Below are 21,689 nucleotides of genomic sequence, written 5' to 3'. Positions count from 1 at the left end.
GTAAGTAGATTATCATGCAGGTGCATAGGGCATAGGACATAAGACTGTGTTAAAGCAGGACCTGTTGGAAAGAGTGTTTTACTAGTCTGAGATTGCAGAGTCTCTGTTTGGTTTACCTTGTACCTAGAAAATTTACAAAATGTAGAGACATTTTTGAACAATATAAATCATTGATTTTAGTTCTGTCTTTCTCACTCTATCAAAACCTTTAAACCGGGAAAAACAAAAAAAAGGAATGATCAATGAATAAACCTCAAAGTGCTGCAAAAACATCTTGTCAGACCTTTCAGAATCATTTACACTACCTCAGTATGATTTAACATCGATGTAGAATGACGCTTGGGTTAGTTGTCACACAAAGTTCTCTCAGCTGTAAGGTTTAAACATACACCTACTCCTCTTTGGAATATATTTTGTTAAAGTTTTCGGTAACACCTTACTTAAAGTATGTATGCAAAATACTTTATAAAAGTAAGTTTAATGCATTAATTATGCATTGTAATGCACCTTATAACGCATTGAAATGTCTCATAATTAATTTAACTACAATTGATACATTATTGTCATGATCCTGTCCTTCTTGTCAGGGGTTTTCTAGTTCTGTGGACAGGGTCCTGACAGTACCACGTCTTTGTGCTTGTTGTGTTCTGTGTGGAAGCATGTGGTCTTTGTTGTGACTTTGCACCACATGCTCTCCTGTCGCATGCCTTGGCCCCTTGTTTCCCGTAATCACCCCCTTAGTGCTTCATTCCATTCACCTGCCCAGTGTCATTATCCCTCGTTAGTTTTACCATTTAAGACCTCATGTTTTCTGTCCTGTGCCAGTTCGTTTGAAAATGTTTGCAGAGTTTTATGTAAGCTTGTGTGGAGTTAATTCCCCTGCGTCAAGTTCCCTGTTCCTGTCTTGCTCGTCTTGTCAAGTGGATATTATTCTTTCTGGCTTGATTTCTTTTGTTTAGCCCTCTCGTGGGAAGTGTTTTGTTTTAAGTCCTGTTTGAGTTTTTTATTACTACCTTGGCTGTTTGCACTTGGGTTCTTCCTATCAGAATCATGACACATCATAACACTTATCAATTCATTGTTACTCTTTGCATTTTTAAATTAGTACCTTTAAGAAGGGGCTGTTCAAATATAACTGTGCGCGGGAAGTCCTTCCCATCCGCTTCAGCGGGATTCTGTCACACTCTCGGCAATGTTATCTTGTCCTGCCTCCACACGCATCATTAACAATGTGTCCTGTTTTCATCCGCAACATTCACGATTTTATCTGAAGCTCTCGAGTAAAGTCTAAAACGTAACATAGATTGTGCTCCTACACGCAGCTATTTTAATATTATAGACTATTTTTGTAATTGTTCCCCATTTAATAAAACATGAAAGAAATAGAATAAATACAAATGTTTCTCATATTGGCTGGTGTGTTACTGAGGTGCTGCGTTTGTAAGTCCGCTGTAATGAAGTGTCCGCTGCATTATGCTCAAAAATATATTGACGTTGTTCAAAAGTCATAGGTCGTCACAAACAAACTTGATGTATTTTTCTGTTGTTTCATCTACCCTTCTCCCGCAGCCCGCACGCACACACAAGTGTCTTACTGCCCACACCCATCAAATTTCCCTCGAACATCAACTACTCAATATTGACAGGACTTTTATCACATAAAAGAGGTCGTTCAACCCCTCCTTTATAGGCACTCAACATTAATATGAGATTGGTAGAAACTTAATGTGTTATCCCATTTTAAATAAAGTGTTGCTATGTTTTCCTTCAGACTTAAATTCAATATTTTCACATTTTGCTACAACTGCTGAGTAAACAAAAGAAAGAAAAACAACAACGCAAGAAGAGCAAGACAAAATAAGGCCATATTAGCATTCAGGCAAGGGTCAACTATATAATGAGGGTACATTTGAACCGAAAGGTTCATAAATGTCAGGTCGAGGAAAAGTGCGTAATTGGCTAGTTTTTGCTAACCCTAACATTTTCAGTGATTAAATCCATTTAGCTTTTTTCAAAATCAGCACAGACAATCAGAAAACAAAAGCTTATTTTCCAATATGAGTAAAAGAGTCGGATAAAATGCACTCAATACAAGTTGTGAATCTGTACTGAAACCTCTAAACATGACACTTTATACAGCAGTTTCATAGTTTCCCGAGACAAAACTGTATGATCATTAGACCGATAATATTTGTTGCTGCATTTGACACGAACACCTTGTTGGAAAAGCGTCATTAAGATGATGCATCATAATCAGACACAACAGGGCATGCTAAATAGGCATTGGCGCATCACATCAATTAGCATTATTGCTAAGGTAATTGAGAGGAGCACAGCAGGAGATTAAGTTTTAATCTTTAGCATGTGGCACAAAAGCAGCAGCATCGGCTGCTGCGACGCCTCGCAAGCATCGCAATATAAGCAGGTAATGAAATCTGTAGTCTGCCACTTTAGGGGATATAAAATGTCTTCAAGCCCGTCTCAGAGACACTTTTAATTCACGCCGCAGATAAATCAAGCAAAATTTACATGAGAGAGAGAAAGTAAGAGAGGAGCAGAGAAACAAAGCAGCAATCAGCAATCTGAACATATCATCTTAAAGCAGGTGTTGGGGAAAAAACGTAGAAAATCAGACAGCCTTGGAGTGAGGGGCCAGACGGCATGCATTCTGAAAGTGTATCAGACGCATCGGGAAACGCATACTAATGCCTCTATGATTAAAGACAAACTCGCTGCTCCATTCAAATTCTTACATTGCACTGCTGTTGCAACAACGTTTGCGGGGTCTGGCAGATGGGCTGCTATTTCAGAGCACATCAAGAACAAATAATCTTTATACACTCGCAGTCGGCTTTTTCGCTGTAAGGACATTTCACGGGCGCTTATTGGTGGGAACAGAGAGGAGACATTGAAAAAAACATTGAAAAAACATCGCTTGGCAGGGTGTTCGTTGTCAATCACTAAAATGCCACATCTGAGATGCAGGGAGGGGAAAAGATTTTCACTTTATAGAAACATTAATAATAGGTCTAGTGTAGAAAAGAAAATCTTGATAAGAGAAAGTGGAAGTAAAAGCAAGAGAAAGGAAAAGGGAGAGATGTTTTGAGAGAACTAACCTCAAGCTTGATGTATTCATTCTGTTCTTTGGACAGCAGGGTGAGAATAGAGCTGCTGTGTTTGCGGGTTCGAAGAAGAACCTGAACCTGCGTGTGCCTGGCGGGGAGCGTGAAGGCCAGCTGAAAGTGCACATGACTCCTTCCATCGAAAGAATACTCTGGAACCTCTATCAAACATACACAAATGTGTTCTTCAGATGGTGCTCTTCAAAAAGATGGGTAAACATGGAAAAATGCACTGTGAGAATATCACAGGATGTTCCGGTTATGTTACATAAAGAAGCGCTACAAATTCATAACACTTTGGAATATGATTTGTGCCAAGATTCGGTGCGCGTGAAAATCCTGCCTGGATGCTAAACGCTTTCCCTCCTACACATAGCAATTCACCGGCCTACTGAAAAGTCGTGCCTTAATATTCACACACACGCGCACAATGGTTGTTTCCGAACCCATTCAATCATTCTTTATAGCATTGATTTATCTTCTTTATCTTCAAAGGCACAGTCGCTCTCACCTCCCACATTTGAAAATAACACTGAATGACTTTAAAAGTTTGGAAATTGCTAAGTAATTACCCTTTTCACACTGATGCCCGCTGTACCCAGGAATACACTGACAGCTGAAGGAACCCCACTCGCCGTGGCAGCGGCCCCTGGTCCCGCAGGAGGGAAAGCCCATATTCACACAGCTACTGTCAGTCATGAGACATCCAGGAGTGCTGCCAAAGGAGTCTGCTGGGGATCCTAAGTCATAAAACTGAGAGAGAGAGAGAGAGAGAGAGAGAGATGCTTGTAATATAGAGCACATCTTGTGTTAGGATCTGTTTGGGTCAGTAAAATATGATCTGATCGAAAAATCTTTACAGAACTTCCAAGGTATGTCTGATAACAGTGATACAAATAATGTCAAGCACTCATCAAGGTTATTTTTGTTTACTAAAATTAAAACTTTGAAATTTTCCTGTTCATTGAAATCAAATAAAATATTGACCTAAACATTTTTGGAAAAACTTATCTCAAGGAAAAATGTAAATGAAAATAACTTTAAGTAGTACAATTATAATTGTTACTAAATACTATTAAAAAAGAAAAATGTATTAATCTTATATAGCAACATAAAAAATAAACCAATAAATTGTTAAATGACAAAAGCATATAACACAATTGCTAAAACTTTAACTAAAATTAACAAATTAAAATCAAAACTATAGTAACTCTGGCACTCATATCTGAGGTTTATTTTACCTCAGCAAAACTTCAAAGGATTTGGCTCAGAACATCACGTTTTTGCTTCAAGTATATTCGAGAAAAACAGTGTGCTTTACGCTGGTGAACCAAGTCAAAATCTCTACTGTCCTGTGCACATAAAGGCACGAAAGCCCAAAATATAACTTAAAAAAAACAAAAAAACAATGAAATATGTAATCACAAAATCCAAGCCTCTTCCCATCAAATCCATCACAATCCAGTCACAGAGAATGTGTGTTCAGCAATGTGCTCCAAACACAGATTAAGATAGTAGATGTGAACATTATCGGAAGAGAGGCGATAACACGGAGCGCAACAGGGCAGAAAGAAACAAAATAAGAGAGGAATTGAAGAAATAAACACGAAGAAGACAGAAAATTATGTTTAGAACCCAGACCAAAACCTAAAGGACCTTGAGAGATGAAAAAATGCAAATCACTTTTAATCTTGCATTTGTTTATTCAATTAAATACAGTATCTAGCCTGTCGTAATGAATATTACTATGCCACTTAAAAAAGCAGGCCTCCAGTGTTCTGTTTTAAGAGAATGTAGAAACCTTGAGGCCTTAAAGTCTTCTACGACTAAAAAACAATAACCTGAATAGATCACGTTATCTTTTTACCTGGTGTTTTCCCCAATTCATCCCCATTACTTCTAAAAGTTATGTGATGTGGTTTTGTCAAAGGAAACTGACAAGTCCGATATGCACTTTGAGTATAAACCAGCAAGGCTGATGCAAAATACAGTCACAACTAGGTAAGCAAAAGGGAACTGTTAATCCACTGAACTGTAATGAAACTGTCCATAATTTTGATATTGCATTAGGATGCCAATATTTTGCCAGCAAATAGCCTTTTTAGAATTCTCACAGGCCAGAGACTGAATGAACATGAGTTAGACACTTGTTGGGAAAAAGGCAAAAATAGAAATTCTTCTGTTCTGTACTCCCTCGTCCTTCAAATGTCTAACCTGCACTATTAGCAGTCAAGCAGTCAAGCCCCATCCATGCCCCAGTACCCTAAGTGATGCCTTATTCACTTTCTATTTGTGTCTGGAGGCCACCGGTGGAGTGTTTTACAGTCAAGAGCCTTCAACTGTGTCAAGGTGTCACAATAAGCAACAAACAGTCACCCACTTAAACAAACCTTAACATGACAACCTTGGATAGTGATACAGCTTGCGGCTTGTTTCATTACAGCCAACTTGTGAAAAAACGTCAACAGGGAAAAAAACTGAAAAGCATTAATGCTGCGACATAATTATCTTTGCTTGTTTACTGCCTCCATCTAAAACTGACAGCACTAAAATGATTAAGACTTAATTCTCGTTTAGTCTTCTTCACTCATTGATTTCAGGGGATTTGTCTGTGCATGGATGTCCCCAACCTTGCTGTCCACGATGAGGTTTCGGATGCAGCCGGTGAAGTGCTTGTGTTGGAGCTGTGGATAGATATAGGGCAGATTCTCATTCACTCCTCCAAGCTGAAGAACCTGAGTGACGTTCAGATGCCTGAAAGCACAACAGAACAGATCATGACACAAGTCAAATTTTCCTGTCTACTGTTTCAGATGTTAATGTGCTTCGGAGAGGTGATTTTCCTCTATAGATTAATTACGCTGCTGATTTGATCTTTTAAACTAAAACCTTTGTGTAATAATAAACCTTTCAATTCATATTGAGTTCATAACTGACAACAGATCTCGTATAGCTCACAAATGAATAGGTTATGAAGTGAGAATGATTAAAGCTATGATGGTTTTATCGACTGCTGCTTTGTGTTATGCTTTGTACATGATGATAGCAGCGCAACCATTTTTTGTATTCATCCAATTCAGCTTTAGACAAATGTGAGTTCATGTAAAAAGAGAAATTCTAAGGAAGGTAAGTGTTTTACCTGTCCATATTTGGCGTGACACCGGTGACTTCACAGGAAGTGTGGTCTTCAGTGGTTAGCCAGCTGCCTACACCCTCCATCTCCATTATCGTGGCTGCTGCACAACGGTCAAGTGTAAAACGCACCTCCTTAAAAGAAAAATATGTAAAAAGATATGTAACCAAACAAATGGTTGAATGCATGCAAAGCCCACCATTAAATGATGAATTATTGAAGTGAAAGGGTGGTGACCGTGAAGCAACCAGATATGAAGCGGCTCAAGCACCGTTGATTTTTCAGATCAAACCAGCAGACTTTTGCTTAGTAGCTCATATCTATACGCACTAGGCTTCCATATGATCCTATATTATCCTATCCTATATTTGATATAGATGCATCGATAAAAAAACACACACATTGGGGCAGATAAATGCACATAAAACATAATAAACTGAACCAAACATTTACAAAAATACACAAATATATGGAAATTTATGCAGGTTCTTATAAAATGTGTCTCACAGCTTCACCAATAAGTATGCACTTAACTTGCTAGCTTTTTTCTTTTTAGTAGATTTTACATTTGCTTCGCTCCTAAATCATTGTTTTGTCAAGCACTCTTCCTCCAGCGAAACTGGCGTGAAATGTATTTGCAATGTTTTGACTGCAACCTTTCCTTCCCTTTCCATTGAAGACTACAGCTTGAGGCGTGTTATTATTTAACAAAACACATCAAATCGCTAAAAGCGCCAAACTGCAATGTCCCCTTTGTGCTCTGCAAGATGTGCGTACCATGGTTTTATTGAACAATAAGCATTATAATTTACAGTCATTTTATATTAACCCTATTTCAGAACAGCGGGGGTGACTACAATACGAGGAAAAGTTCTGGCAATGCTGGATGCAAAAGCCCCCAAAAATTTGGGATTAAGACTGCAATCGAGTAAAACCTCTGAAAGCATAAGGATGGTTTCCGCTGAACCTCCGCCTCCCTCAAAACTAATCTACAGAAGTACTGAGGTTTATTTGGAGGAAGCAAATGGAGAACATCCAGAGAAGGAAGGGTCTCTGCTCGATCGGGTTTGAGGGGTTGGGCATGGCAGGCAGTCTCTTGCTATCGGTGAACACTTACTTTGCTGTTGCTCCTCACGTCCAGCCTGTGCCACCGTCTGTCCGCTACGTTCACGTTGCCCGGCAACTGCAAGACCAACGTACCCGAGCCGTGGTTGATTTTAAGGGTGGGGGTGCCGTCGATCAGTTCTGAACAATGAAGAAAAAGATAGATAGAGAGAGAGTGAAGAAAGTGTAGAAAGGGAAACAATTATATCTGGGACACGTGCAATTATAAGGAAACGCCTTGCATAACGCTTAAAGGGATAATTCCCTCAAAAATTTTAATTCTTATATCCTTTACTCACTCTCATGTCCAAACATAATACACAAAAAATATATTTTGGAGAACATTGGTGAGCAAATAACATTTTTGTTACCTTTATTTAACCAGTAGGAGATTTTTCAAGAGTGTCCTGGCCAAGATAAGCACAAAACCACTGAGACATTTCTCAAAATATCTTCTCAGAAGAAAGTCACTTAAAGATTGTGAATGACATTTTTTTGCATTAATGACATCGTTTCAATTTTGGTGAACTATAACTTTAACATCTCTTCATGAGAAGTATTATATAGGTGACTGCGCCACAGAGAACGAATTTCCATCTCAGAAATTCCCATACACTGCCATTTTGTTTTACAGGATCAGGGAATTAGATATTGCACCAGAACACACTGCAATATGATTATATTATTCTTGGGCATAATAGAATAAACATATTAGGGAAAGCTCTCCTTTGTCTGAGTTAGTCGATTGGCAAATTAAAAATTAATGAAGCCCTACAGACTCCCTTAAGCTTTGTGTAGTCTGACAGCCATCCTGCGCATGAGGGGGGAAACTTCCATTCATTTCACATTTATTTGCATTGCTGTTAAATATGCCCACTGATGTTTTAAGTACTGGTGCTATAGTAAATATACAGTCTCTGTTTTTCTCTTTGTTTCACCAATTCCCATTAAACCAAGTTTGTCCACATCCAGCAGCTATTTCTGTCCCAAGTAGCTTTCAAGTACTTGAATGAGGAAAGGCCATATTTCACATCAGGCATACAAGCTGACAATGGCCAAATAAATCATGCTTCTTTAGCTTAAATCAAGCTTTTCAGGCTAATGCCTATGGGCATTATAAACAAATAGGCAACAGGCTCTTTTCACTGTAAGGTTACCAATTTCTTTCAATTACGTTTTTATGCTATAACATTTCTAATATCAACAATCTTCTCTTCTAACTCCCTTTCAGTTTTCTTATGTTAATATCACATGACCTCTGACTGGTCTTTGATGTCGTAGACTTTGTCTTTACGATTTCTTTAAATAACGCCCATTCTTTGAGTGTGCTTGTCTTGCTCTCTCCAGCGCTCTCCATCTGTCGAAAGCAGAGAACTTTCTACAGGTTCCCTATCAGAGGTCAGCTAAACTGCAATGAAGTTCTCGCAAACCACAAGAAGCTTTTCAAAACACATGTACCCACTTCATTAACTTAAATCAAATGATTGACTCTCCAGACAGTCTGTCCTGGCTAATTCCCTCATACCGTCATTAAAATCGGCTGATTTATGTCGTCCATCTGTGCTGTATTCTTGCTGTCACTTCAATTCTCAAATATTTCCCTCACAGCTCATCTAACCGAAAGCGCAAACTTCTGCTGAACGTATTCCATCATCATCCTGTGTTTTTAACCCATTCAAGCAGCTCACGAGTGGTAGGGGACTCACACTTGTGGGGGAGTTGGGTTAGCGCATGCTGAGAATGAGTGCAAATGGAGCGCTGATGGAAATAATGTCTGAGAAGGACTATTTCATAACATTACTCGGTACTTTGCTGCTTGATAGCTATTTTTATGAGTTTGAGTATGTTGACCAAGGCACACCTGAACGATATAGACTGCTATTGCTCAACCTTCATTTGAATAACGTATTTAATAATAATATAAAAGCATGCTATTTGAAATAACAAAAGGAAATGCGATTCCTTTCTCGTTCAAGGAGAATTTTTAAAAATATGATTATTTGTATACAAAGGTCAACAGCTGCACTTTTAAGAGAACAATAATTGTCTTGTGCATCATTTAGCCTTTCAAATTATTCTGTTTTCCATTCCCTGATGGCCATTGAAATTTTCTGAAATGGTTTATAATACATAAAAATGCATTACGCTCTTACACTTTTATGTATAAATCCAGAGATTTACAATTTATTTTAGGTATATTTTATCAGAATGAGTGTTACATAGAAATCAATCGCACAACCTTTGTGCTATTAATATAAATTTTGTTGAATTCATATTTTTAATTAGCTTTTATTTTTAGATTTTTGTTTTATGTTAATTTTATTAAAATGTTAATATTGTTATATGTTTTGTCATTTTATTTTTTTATTTTATTATGTTGCTATATAATAAACATCTATATATATTTTTACGTTTTGTTCATTATTATAATTTAAGTGACTTAAGCTTTAAAATGTTCATTTAGTTTAAGCTTTTTCCAATAATTTTCAGGCCAAAGTTTTGATTTGATAAACAGAAACATTTACAAAGTGTCAGGGTCCTGTCCTTCCTGTCTTGAGTTTTCGTGCCTTGGAGACAGGGTCGTGACAATACCATGTCTTGCGTGTGTGTTTCGTCTGGTGTGGAGACAAGTGGCGGTTTGTTTTGACATTTCACCGCGTGTCCTCCTGTCTTCATTTAGCTCCGCCCCCTTGTTTCTCCGGTAGCGTCCCAGTAGTGTTTCATCTCCCTCACCTGTCCATTCTTCTTCCCGCCAGTCTCCCTTAATGTTAAGTCTTGTCACCTGTCCTTCATTGTCCCTGTATTATCATCCCTCATCACTTATTCCCTTTATATAGACCGATCTTTCCCCAGTCTTTGCCGGTTAATTTCACATGTTTTATTCCTCTGTGCTTCCCGATCGTGTCATTGTGTTTTACTTGTTTCTATGGACTTACCCGTTTTCGTGTTGGATTTATTATTTTGGATTATTCATCATGTCTGTCTTATCCTCCTTTTGGATAGTTTTTGGTTTGAAGTCTTGTATTATTTATTGTGCTTTTCCCCCATCGAGAGTGTTTGTTATCTTGTTTTATATCAAAGTCTTTTTTTTAACCCTTCACTTGCCTGCGCTTGGGTTCTGTCCACCGTTCCTGACACAATGTTTAAATTTTTATTTGAACTAAAGCAATTACACTCTTATATTATACTAGGAAAAAAATATACATTTATTTGTTCACAAAAAGCGTGACTCAAATAAACCTGTCCGTGATATTTTGTCTGAGATGAGCTACCCCAGCAGCATGTAAAATTGCATTGGCTTTGTGTAGCAGAAGCAATCAACCCTTACGGGCTTCTATTGTTCAGCGTTGACGTGAAACCTCAGGATTTACATGGCTGAGCGGAATAAGCACAAGTTTGTTCAACTGTTTCTATCTAGGCTGTTTCTTTTGGTCTCAGTGAATTCCTTCTCTTCCCTTTTCAGTCAAGTTGTCTCTAGGCAGACTCCCGGTGGGACCGAAGTGTTGAGAAGGAGATAACACCGAACATGCTGGGTGAGGAACAGTGCTGTTGTAATCTGGGATGAGGAGCCCTTTTCAGAGGGAAGCCCATGAGAATGAAGCACTGCTCCCTCACACAGATACTGTCACCAATCCTGTTCCCAGACATGAGACACTGTCAACCGAGAGCAAGACAATGTCTTCTTGGGCTGACATGACATTTTAGGTGGAGTGCAGATGTTATAAGCTTTATGAATGAGGAAGGAGAGAAAACGAAAGCTGGAAAGGTAACTTGTATTAGTCGGCGGTTGGTATTGATTTGAGATGAGGTATAGCGATGGAGGTGTCTCTGTAAGACAGACAAAGAGAAATTGGGAGTATTGCAACTTTCCAGTTTACACAGACATGAAGATTAGGGGAATGAGACAGGAAGAAGTTGAGTAAAGAAGTAAAGTGCTCTATTCTCCTGTGGTTTTGTCACGCCGAGCATTCTTTGCGTTATATATGTAGATGTTGTATAGATGGAACGCAGTGTGTATGTGTAATTGGGCTCCTACATGTTTTTGCTCTCAGAAACCATCCGTCGGCGGTCAAAGGGGAGTCGCCTTTGCTTCCCTCTTCTCATCCCTAATTCATACAGGCCTCCATGCGGCATCACCGCACATTAATCCCTCTGTCAGCGGGAGGAAAGATGAAGGAAGCCGACTCCCTCGTTCTCCTCAAATCCTCCTCAAAAGCATTTCCTCTTTTAAGCAGAAGAAATGGCTGTTTTGTGGGACCCAAATGAACAAACAGGCGGGTGGGCAACAAAAAACCCTGAAAACCCTACCTCTTTCTGCACTAGCTCGGGAAACGGGTTGAAATATTAGATGTTAAAAGGGAAATTAGAGAGGTGTTGCTGTATGATGAGTCTGGCTTACTGGGATGCAGGGTTCAGCAACATTGACCGTGAAACTTTATCTGCTTGCTTTCATCTCCCAGACTCTCCTCCTGTGTGAGCGCTAAAGCTCACGTTCATATTCATACTGTAAAGTCTTGCAAGTTCTATTGGTGTTAACATTATTAAATACACAGTACAACATCCGTTGTATGATAACACTTACATTTTGAAAAAGTCAATTGAATGATAATGAAAACATGCTAGAACATACACGTTCCATATTGTACATATTGAATTGTATTTATAAATAATTTTATCACTCTCTTTGTAAATACTCTTTTATCACACATCGTGATTTCTCTCAGATACAGAGTCAAAAACTTAGAAAATATATACATCATCCAGCTTCAGAGTATTTTTCCTAAGCGTATTCAAATAAATTTTTCAAACTCATTTTCTATCTCCTTTAATTAAAGGAAATCAAAAGCAGAACCGGCTTAAGATAAAATAGTCTCTTTGAATAAAATGTCTGCTCAAATGAATAAATGTGATGTCAAATGTACTCATACCAGTGTTAAGAGTGTTACATCGGAACTACAGGCATCGATATCAGCTTTGCATTTCTGAAAAGACTGCCTTCCCACCTCAAATGGTCTAAGAATGTTTTTCAATCTCAGTTCATCATTTATGGCTGAATGTGTATTTAGTCATAGGTTAATGACCTCATGAGGCTTCTTACCATTCAACAAGTGTCCTTAATCAACCAAATTAGATTTGTCAGTCTAATTTGTCTATTGATTCGACATGCTCGCCCTCTCAAATCTTTGTCTAACCTTGAAAGGAGACTGTAACCGCCAATAAGACACGTGTGACATGAAATCTCCATGCACGTATCCCTGCTCATTTCCATCAATGAAAATTAATTGAGAAAGAGGTCAAAAGATGTGGAGAGAAAATTCATTCTGGCTTCGATAAGTAAAAGTAGGTTCATTGGATTTGAAAGTCTTGAAAGAAATGAAGACAAAGGGATGGTCTGTCATACTCATGCCATGTGTGAATGCTACGCTTGATAAGAGCCAAAGCACGCATGTTTTATAATGCACACAGATACGCCTCAAGCACCGAATCACCTTGGGCAAAATTATATACATGCCTTAAGACCTGTGACTTGAAAAGGGAAATTTCATGTCTGCTGTTATTCACAAATTCGTTTTGAAATTGAAGCAAGAAGAAAGATTTTGATTCTCCAGACATCATGAGCGAGCATTCAGATCACAAAGGGCCACAAAATATTACTCAAGAAAGTACATGAAACCGGCAGAAAAGTTTGGCGCACCTAAGACCAAGCAAAGTCAAACAAATTCTAGTGTTTGACCTTGGACGCGTCGCAAAAGTTGGTTTTCCAGCCCACCCACTACTTCATAACGAATCCATAAACACCTCACACAAATACAAACACACACAGTTTACAGCACAGGGTGCTGGTGAAGCATCCAGCAGAAATATTCCAGTGAGTGGGAGAGGCCCTGGGTGTGTGTACGCTACAGCAACAGCATGATAGTAGCAGTGTCATGAGTGCCTTTAATAAGGAGAGCAGAGGCGTAAAACTGGCAGGCAGCAGGCCAATGATAAGGTTTAATAGGCCATGGTGAAGAACAGCAGTAAGTAATAAGGTCTGATAGAGTGAAGCTGTGGAGGACTAGAAAGAGAGAAGGAGGAAGTAATGTGTGCAGACACACACAGTGGCTACACTTGTTCCGCTGTCCACCACACTGCCATTCATCATTATTCATCACTCGCTTTCTTCCTCCGTTCCACCTTGCCGTTCAGACTCCATCTCCTTCTTTCACCCAGACTTGAACCTCTCTCCATTTTCTCATTTCAGAGCTGCGCCACTCATTGTTACTTCTCAGCAGTTCCTTCAAATCTTCGCTGCTTTTATCTATTTAATCTGTTTCTCCAGCCTCACACTATCTCTCTAGTAGACTTGAGCTACTAGACAAAATCCAGTGAGCCTCCTTGACTACTGCCATCATGGGCAGATGCTTTCTAAGGCAGCATCTAAACTGTTTTGAAACCTTGTTCAAACTGGGATTTTGGAGGTGGGGAAACCATAATATTTGGGGGATGAATATGGTGCAACTGACAAGATGTGAAACAACATGAATATAAAACAACATTTAACTCTTTGGGATAAGTACCTTTTACGATTTTACTGCGTACCAGTGTTAAAACTGATTCATAGTTACATTTTATTAGGGAGATGTATTTTTAAAGGGACATTTTTAACAGTATAAAACAGAATATTCTTTATTCATGTCATATAAAAAATAAATAAAACAAAATAAAAACAGCAGCGGAGAGATTTAGGAGACCATTCCTAATTTTTAATCAGCATGTCTAGATATATTGTGGCCATTGCAGTCTAGTGTCTTTTGAATTTTAATTAAAATCAAACCTCAGTAGGGATGGGAATCGTTAGAAATGTATCGATTCCGATTCCACAATTGAAGTAAAACATTTAGATATCAAACTGTATGGTAATTTAGCCTGCTTATTGACTTGTTTGAAAGATATATATATATTTATGAGCACCGTTTTGTGTATTTATACACATAGAACCATGTTTTTTATCATTAATTACATTTTGTATTACCAAACTTTTCTGAAAATATCCACAGATAAGAGGATTTAAAATTTCTATCTCAAGTATCCGATTCCTTTTGTTTCCGAACCGATTCCTAGCTTTTGGATTCCCAACCCTCCTCAGGAGTGACATAAAATCAACCAACAGCAATGTGAAAGACTGACAGCATGACAAGACACATGAAAACTGTGATAAAATCAAGGTTATCAACTGAACAGATATTACTGTTGTATTTCCCATAAGTGAATATGAATGTGTTTTCTTTTCAGTATTTGAGTTCTGAATATATACAGAGCATCTTTCCTGCTATTTTGACCTGTTTCTCCAGCTTTCATTTTCTGCAAATAAATGCAAATAGAAACAATATTTGTATATGAAATTTGGAAGAAATACTGTTAGTAGTCACAAAAATTATCTTTATATACACCTTTAAACAGTACATTTTAAAATGATAAAAGAAGATTTTAGAAAATAATTTTTTTTCAGCGGTCGAAATTATTTCATAATTCCATAACACATTCCAATCCAGCCCATATGATTTGGGCCCAATTCGGTAGAGCATACAGTATGTATTATTTCCGAATGCCACACAATCTTGCTAAACTAGTTATGGAATAAAACATTTTCCCTTTTCCTACAATATACCATTCATTAAATGTATAAATTTTTCCCAATGAGCTCATTGCAATGCATTCTGGGATTGCCTTCTCCAAACAGGATATGTGCAATGCTGCCTTCAAGTTTGACTAACACCATTCGTCCCAGCCTTTTGAAACAGCCTTAACTTAGCTTTAATACGCTTCTGTAAGCAGCTTTACAGAGCATATTTCTCAGTTTTCAACTGCCTTCTAGACAATGTCTCTCTGTTTGCCACATGTACGTGGTAGACCTCCCTAACCTCACTTCACCGCACTCTCGCTTAGACTATCACTCGTATCCTAATGCTGACCTGAAACCGAAGCTCAGACGGATCTTTACCACTTCTCTGCTCTTTGTAGCCCGAGCTGCCTTAAAACTCTGTCCACAGTTGCACACTTCCGTTAATCTTTATCTGTCGCTCCCCGCTGCTCTCTCTCTCTCACCTCAAATCCACTCGCTCCCTCGTTCTCTGGCATCTCCTCTCGCCATTCATCCTGCTCTCGTTTTCTCATTGCGTTCTTTAGCCCTGCACTAACTGAGCTTGCGCATGGCCTCGTGTGCATTTACAACCGCATCAGCAAACCGATCAACAGAAGAATGCCCTTCTATGAAAAGTATGCTTAGCACGTAGGCAGATCTGTGAGTTCATTAAAGCTCTAAATGTGTATACCCCATTGTAATTATTCTCCCAGATGAATGACAAATAAGCCTTTACTGATATAATGAAGGTCTTCGTTAACCCCTAATGAGCTAATACTGCTGCACACACAAGCCGCCGGCACCGCAATTTATGACACGCATAGGCAAACAAACAGAAATAATGTGGTATTTTTATCTTTCTCGCTGTTTAGGCTGTTAGATGATAGTAGATCTCCCCCGAGAAAGAAAATGTTACAGCCGTAAAACTTTTTTTATTAGAAACACTAAATCCTACTGGATAGACGCAAAGGATTATCTTCATCTCTTTCTGTCTAAAATAAACATATTAGCACTTTTTTTCATGCCCCGTTCTCCATTTCTTTCCCCACCGGGAGATGGTGGGATATGGCAGTGGTTCGAGTTCCGATATAAAAGAATGATGATGTAGACAGTGAAAAATGGTTTTGTCTTAATGCCAGTAATCTCAATCCTATCTCGTCTCTTAACCTCAGCTCGGCTGAAAGTGAGTGCAGTGTGCAGGTTACCTATAGCCATGAAGTCTTCCGGCTCCCACGGCTGAAGCTGGGAGACGGGTCCACTATAGAGCAGCAAGCCATCTGCCACCTCTGTGATGAACTCTAGTGAGAGGTGGCTTTCGAAGCATGGCCTTATGGGGGGAAACCAAGCATAGCCGTTGCCATGGAAACTGTGTTTTGTCTGCTGGCACTCGGGTCCCTCAAACTGAGCTGGGCACTGGCATCTAAAGTGCACACAGAGGAAATCAAAAGCACAGATTAAAAAGGATCTGAGTTTTGGTTTTAGGACAAATTGTACAGGATTGACCTAGACTCAGGTCCATGTAGACCAAAACAGGATGATAGTGTGGATGGACACTATGATCTCAGAAAAACACTGATATTTACAGCTCATATTTATGAATGCACATTTGCATTTTAAAAACTGAAATGTTAAAGATATTTTTTTTTTACATTTTAACTTTTTAAATGGTTACATACTTTTTGCTAGATTTTTACATTTTCAGGACATCCCAAAAGTCCAACAAGTAGTGTATCCCAACCGATCTATTATGCTGGATATCATAAGTCATTTCAACACTGATGGTGAAAATCAGACACATCATATAACAGATATAGAACTGAACAAAAGTCAAATATTTGATCGTACAGTTTTGGTTAAACTATTAAAATATAAAAAATACCAAAATATATTACAGTTCAGTAATAAACCAAATTATCTAAGCTATATACATTTCATGGAATATTATTTTATTATGCAAGAGATGCATTAACTCAAAGCGCACAGGAAATAAAGCATATGCCGACTACATTGTTATCAGTTAATAATATTTTGCTGGTCTTCTTTTGTTTTTCATTACTGTCATTCTCCTGAGAATTGACTCAATACGCTTTGTGCATGAGTTGTAATGTGTTTTGTCTTCCTAAATTCTTCCTGAAGTTGAGCTTTAGTTTACTTTCCACGTGCTCAAACTAACAACAAGCACACACAATCTTTACTCAATCTTTACTAATAAAGTGTTTGAAGGACAAAAGATCCGTTTCCAAGGCCAGACAGAATCTTTGCCACTGAATATTAGTTACAAAATGATATATCCTGTAAATTATATATAAAACATATATTAAGCTTTAAGCATCAACAAAAACGAAATATATATAAATGTTACATATAATGCATTATATTGTATACTTTAAACAGGAACTGAAAAAAACATTTAAATTAATTTACATTTAATTCTATAGTGTTACATTAATAATGTGACGTAATTTTAGTTTTTAAGATGTAAGAAGGCAATATCAAAATCTTTCCATGTAAAAACTCCATTAATAGTTTCTGGGGTAAATGGCCTTCTGCTTTGGTCATAGTGCACATATAATATAGCACTGTAGGCTGATGTTCTCTCATTGCCTCCACAAATCTCCATATGAAAGATGCACCCATATGCATACATACTGGCGTGACTCAAACACTAATCAACAGCTGTCTTATTCTGCTTTCTGGCAGATCAGTCCCACCTGTTGATTCTGCCCACCAACCGCATCATCTGTGCAAAAACATCAATGACAAATTGTTTTCTTCTGGTTAGCCACCCAAGCAGTGCTGTGCCCTCAGATCCCCTGCCTCATTGCCTCATTGCCTAATCGCAGCCTCTGAAAATGCGTGTCTATTGCTGTCCTTCTTCCTAAGTCTGTCACTTCTCTTTCTCCTCTCTCACTTTCTCACTTTTAGTTGCAGTTGTAACTGGCTGATTAAAAAAATAATTGACATGAGTTAACTTGAAGGAATTTGCGCATATTTGACAGGAGCGTAACATAAGATCAATGCAATTTATAATTTAATAACGCACTCAAACGCATGACACTGACTCTAATTGGATAGTGTGCCTATCAAAGCGATGGCCATGTTTACTAAAACAACATGACATGGCAGGAGACAAGTGGTGGGGAGATCAACGAGGCAGGACGTGTTTGTAGTAATAACAATCAAAATACAGGTTGTTTTCTTTGACAACAATGAATTAACTCTTGTGCATTCAATTTTAAAATGAACACTTAGGTCAAGTCCCAAATGGATAAAATGTCCAAAACCCATAAATACGTATATGTATATCATATATAGTAGAATCACAATTCCTTAAATTCAACTTGAAATGTCAGTTTGTTTACATGGTGACACTGTTGTATTAATGAAAAACAAATTCATTTTTCTAATTATTTTACATCTACTAAATGTGAAGCAGATTTTTTACATTTTAATGATTACAGTCTTGCAATCTCTGCTCTTTGCGGATGATGTCATCGTGCTGACCCCATCAGACCAGGACCTCCAGCATGCACTGAGACGGTTTGCAGCCGAGTGCGAAGCGGCTGGGATGAGAATCAGCACCTCCAAATCTGAGGCCTGCTCACTTCAGGTAGGTGGAGAGTTCCTGCCTCAAGTGGAGGAGTTCAAGTATCTGGGGGTCTTGTTCACGAGTGAGGGAAGGATGGAACGGGAGATTGACAGACGGATCAGGGCAGCTTCTGCAGTAATGCAGTCGGATACAGGCGGCCGAAATGAGCTTTCTCTGCAGGGTGGCCGGGCGATCCCTTAGAGATAGGGTGAGAAGCTCGGTCACTCGGGAGGAGCTCAGAGTAGATCCGCTGCTCCTCCACATCGAGAGGGGCCAGCTGAGGTGGCTCGGGCATCTTTTCCGGATGCCCCCTGGACGCCTTCCCGGGAAGGTGTTCCGGGCATGTCCCACCGGGAGAAGACCCCGGGGAAGACCTAGGACACGCTGGAGGGACTATGTCTCCCGGCTGGCCTGGGAACGCCTCGGTGTCCCCCCGGACGAGCTGGAGGAAGTGTCTAGGGAAAGGGAAGTCTGGACATCCCTGCTTAGACTGCTGCCCCCGCGACCCGGCCCCGGATAAGCGGAAGAAGATGGATGGATGGATGGATGGATGGACAGTCTTGGACATGTTGATAATTAATAACATTATTTCGATGCACTAATATTTTTTTTAGCAGATTCAGTTTAGGTCCATAATGAACAAAAATGTCAGTGTAAAAAAACTGTCATAAAATATTACTTTTTTCCCACTTTTACTGACTTTTATTTTTGAGCCAGAATCGTTCAAGATCATAACTACCAAACTTAGAGTTTTAAGCCTTTAAATCCTAATGCCACACATACAGTATAGTATTATTTCTTCAAGGATTATAAAAGTATTAAACATTTGAATTCTTGATCGTTTTCAATGAAGAAATTTTGTGTATCTCGTTAAAAATATTTTAGAGTAAAATATAAAAAAAATCTACAATTTTTTTGCTGTTTGCATGAAAACAGCCAAATTGTCCATGCAGGCGCACAAGGGTTAAACAAAGCATGTTAAAACAAAGCAAGAGAATAAATACATCTCTAAAAGAACTTGTTGATGAATTAATCTGAAATACGTGATTGCTGTTTGTGATCCGTATGTGTCTGCAGCTTTTAGACATGCCTCATTGCTCTAGCTTTCAACCAAAAGCTCACTGTTCTAGCAGATTCACATTCGGATTGGTTTACTTTAAAATATTGAAAATACAATCTCATATTCAGTTTAGAAGCTGAGCCCACCAAAGACTAAAATCTTCAGTTATTTTAGGACATCTGGATTCAGTATAATCAAAGTTGCACATATCTTGCAAAAGGAAATAAACATAAAAAAGATTACAAAATATAAAAACAATGCAGTGACATCTTATGAAAATGGATCTACAAAGCTCAACAAAGATAAGAAAGAAATCTATTGCAAAGATTTCTGATAGTGTGCTTTCTAGTCGTGTTCATCTCATCCATCAAGTGCGCTGAGAGTAATACATGTGCAAGATGGAAGAATAATGCATACCGCAGAGAAGATTTACCATGATCATACCACAGTTATTGCATTTCTAATTTTGGTCCATTGACTAATGTCAGACTCACAGTGAGTTGGATTTGGACAAATTTCTAGCCTAATGCTCCCCCAAGACACAAATCCAGCAAGAATGAGGAGCCAATCTGGTTGCATGAAGACACCACTTCAACCTCCCAAATCGATACAATAGAGTAAGTCCGTCTGGGGAACGATACCCTTTTAAACTAAAGTTTCATAAAGACTCACTAGAAGCTGAGAACGGATTCCTATTTATGCTGTGACTAACACATGAAGCTCTGCTGTCTGATGTTGGTTGGATTCAAGATTGAACTTTCTTCACATCGGGGTGAATGGACGGATAAGTTAGTGCTCTGAGTTCAAAGCTGAAATAAAATAATGTGACAGGATCAATAAAAAAGAGACAGTCCTGCTGAACCGAAAGGGAATATCAAAGCTAGTAAGAGGAAAGATTAAACAAAGTAGTTTGCTGATCACGCATTTTAAAAGGCATTTGGGAAAGACGTTTGTGCACCACCATGCTAAATAGCAAAAAATAACAAGAAAGTCAGTCAGCCTCCTTTAATATGCCTTTTTTCAAACTAGAAAAAACTGGACTCCATCCTATTAAAATGCAGCGGTGTCAATGTCAGACTTGTCAGTGAAATAAAAGAAATGTGGAAGACACAGTAAAATGCATTAAAAGAAAAACACGTCATCCATTATAGTAAAAAAAAGACTAAGCTCTGTTCCGCTTATTGAACTAAACCAAACCAATTAATCTCCTCGAGTGAATCCTGGCCTTAATATCAGTCATGATGACTGAACACAATCCTCTTACTCCCTTTGGCCCATTTCACTCCGTTTTCCTCTTTGCTCATTTCCTGCCTGCATAACCAGCATGAGGAATCCAATGGTTACCTCATGAGAAACCTAAAATAATCTCCCCATTTCCAAATCCCACCATTAATCTTCCTCACTATCTACACGTATTTCTTTAAATCTTGAACTCTAGCCCTCCCAGGGGGTGTTGCTGGAAGCGCTGTGATGAAAGTAACAGTATGTTTGTACTTTAATAAACATCTAAAGTTATGCTAGCACTGAGCACTAGCGTTCGACTATATCAACCAGTGTCACTACTGCTCCTGGAATCAAGATACATTAAAGTCTTAAATTTAATAAATACAATATGATGTGAACAAGACTGACTTCATCCATGCGTTTGCTAGCCAGTCTGACATTGACATTCTAGGTCTTACTGAGACATGAATTGGTCCTGGAGACTCCTACACACCTGCTACTTTCTCCACAAACTACTACTTCTCTCAGACTCCCCGCCAAACTGGAAGAGGAGGCGGCACAGGTTTGTTAATCAACAAAAATGGAAATATTCCCCACTATTTTCTCAAAGCAACAGCTATTCATTTGAATACCACGCTGTGAATAACAATTCTCCCACTCAGCTCAGTGTTGTTGTAGTTTACCGCCTCGCCACAGCCGGTACTCACAGAACAGGAAACCAGCTTGATCTTGTCTACACCTGTAACTGCACCACAGATAAAATTAAAGTCACAACTCTTCACATTTCTGACCACTGCTTCAACACTTTCAACATGCTCCTTCCTACATGAACT

General features: G+C 38.7%; 1 protein-coding gene across 1 annotated transcript in view; it reads right to left on the bottom strand.

Moving 5' to 3' along the window:
- si:ch211-186j3.6 (neural-cadherin) overlaps positions 1-21,689 on the bottom strand; it is a 203,913-nt gene that overhangs the window by 23,954 nt on the left and 158,270 nt on the right. The window contains exons 23-28 of the mRNA XM_056750824.1: positions 16,189-16,403; positions 7,373-7,500; positions 6,262-6,389; positions 5,753-5,876; positions 3,695-3,875; positions 3,117-3,283 (exon numbers count right to left, since the gene is read on the bottom strand). Of these exons, the coding sequence (XP_056606802.1) occupies positions 3,117-3,283; positions 3,695-3,875; positions 5,753-5,876; positions 6,262-6,389; positions 7,373-7,500; positions 16,189-16,403 (943 nt within the window). The remainder of the gene's footprint in view (positions 1-3,116; positions 3,284-3,694; positions 3,876-5,752; positions 5,877-6,261; positions 6,390-7,372; positions 7,501-16,188; positions 16,404-21,689) is intronic.

This window comes from Triplophysa dalaica, chromosome 1 (genome assembly GCF_015846415.1).
Source record: "Triplophysa dalaica isolate WHDGS20190420 chromosome 1, ASM1584641v1, whole genome shotgun sequence".
Lineage (NCBI taxonomy): Eukaryota > Metazoa > Chordata > Actinopteri > Cypriniformes > Nemacheilidae > Triplophysa > Triplophysa dalaica.
The sequence above is the reverse complement of the archived record's forward strand: the minus strand, read 5'-3'. Positions and strand labels throughout refer to the sequence as shown.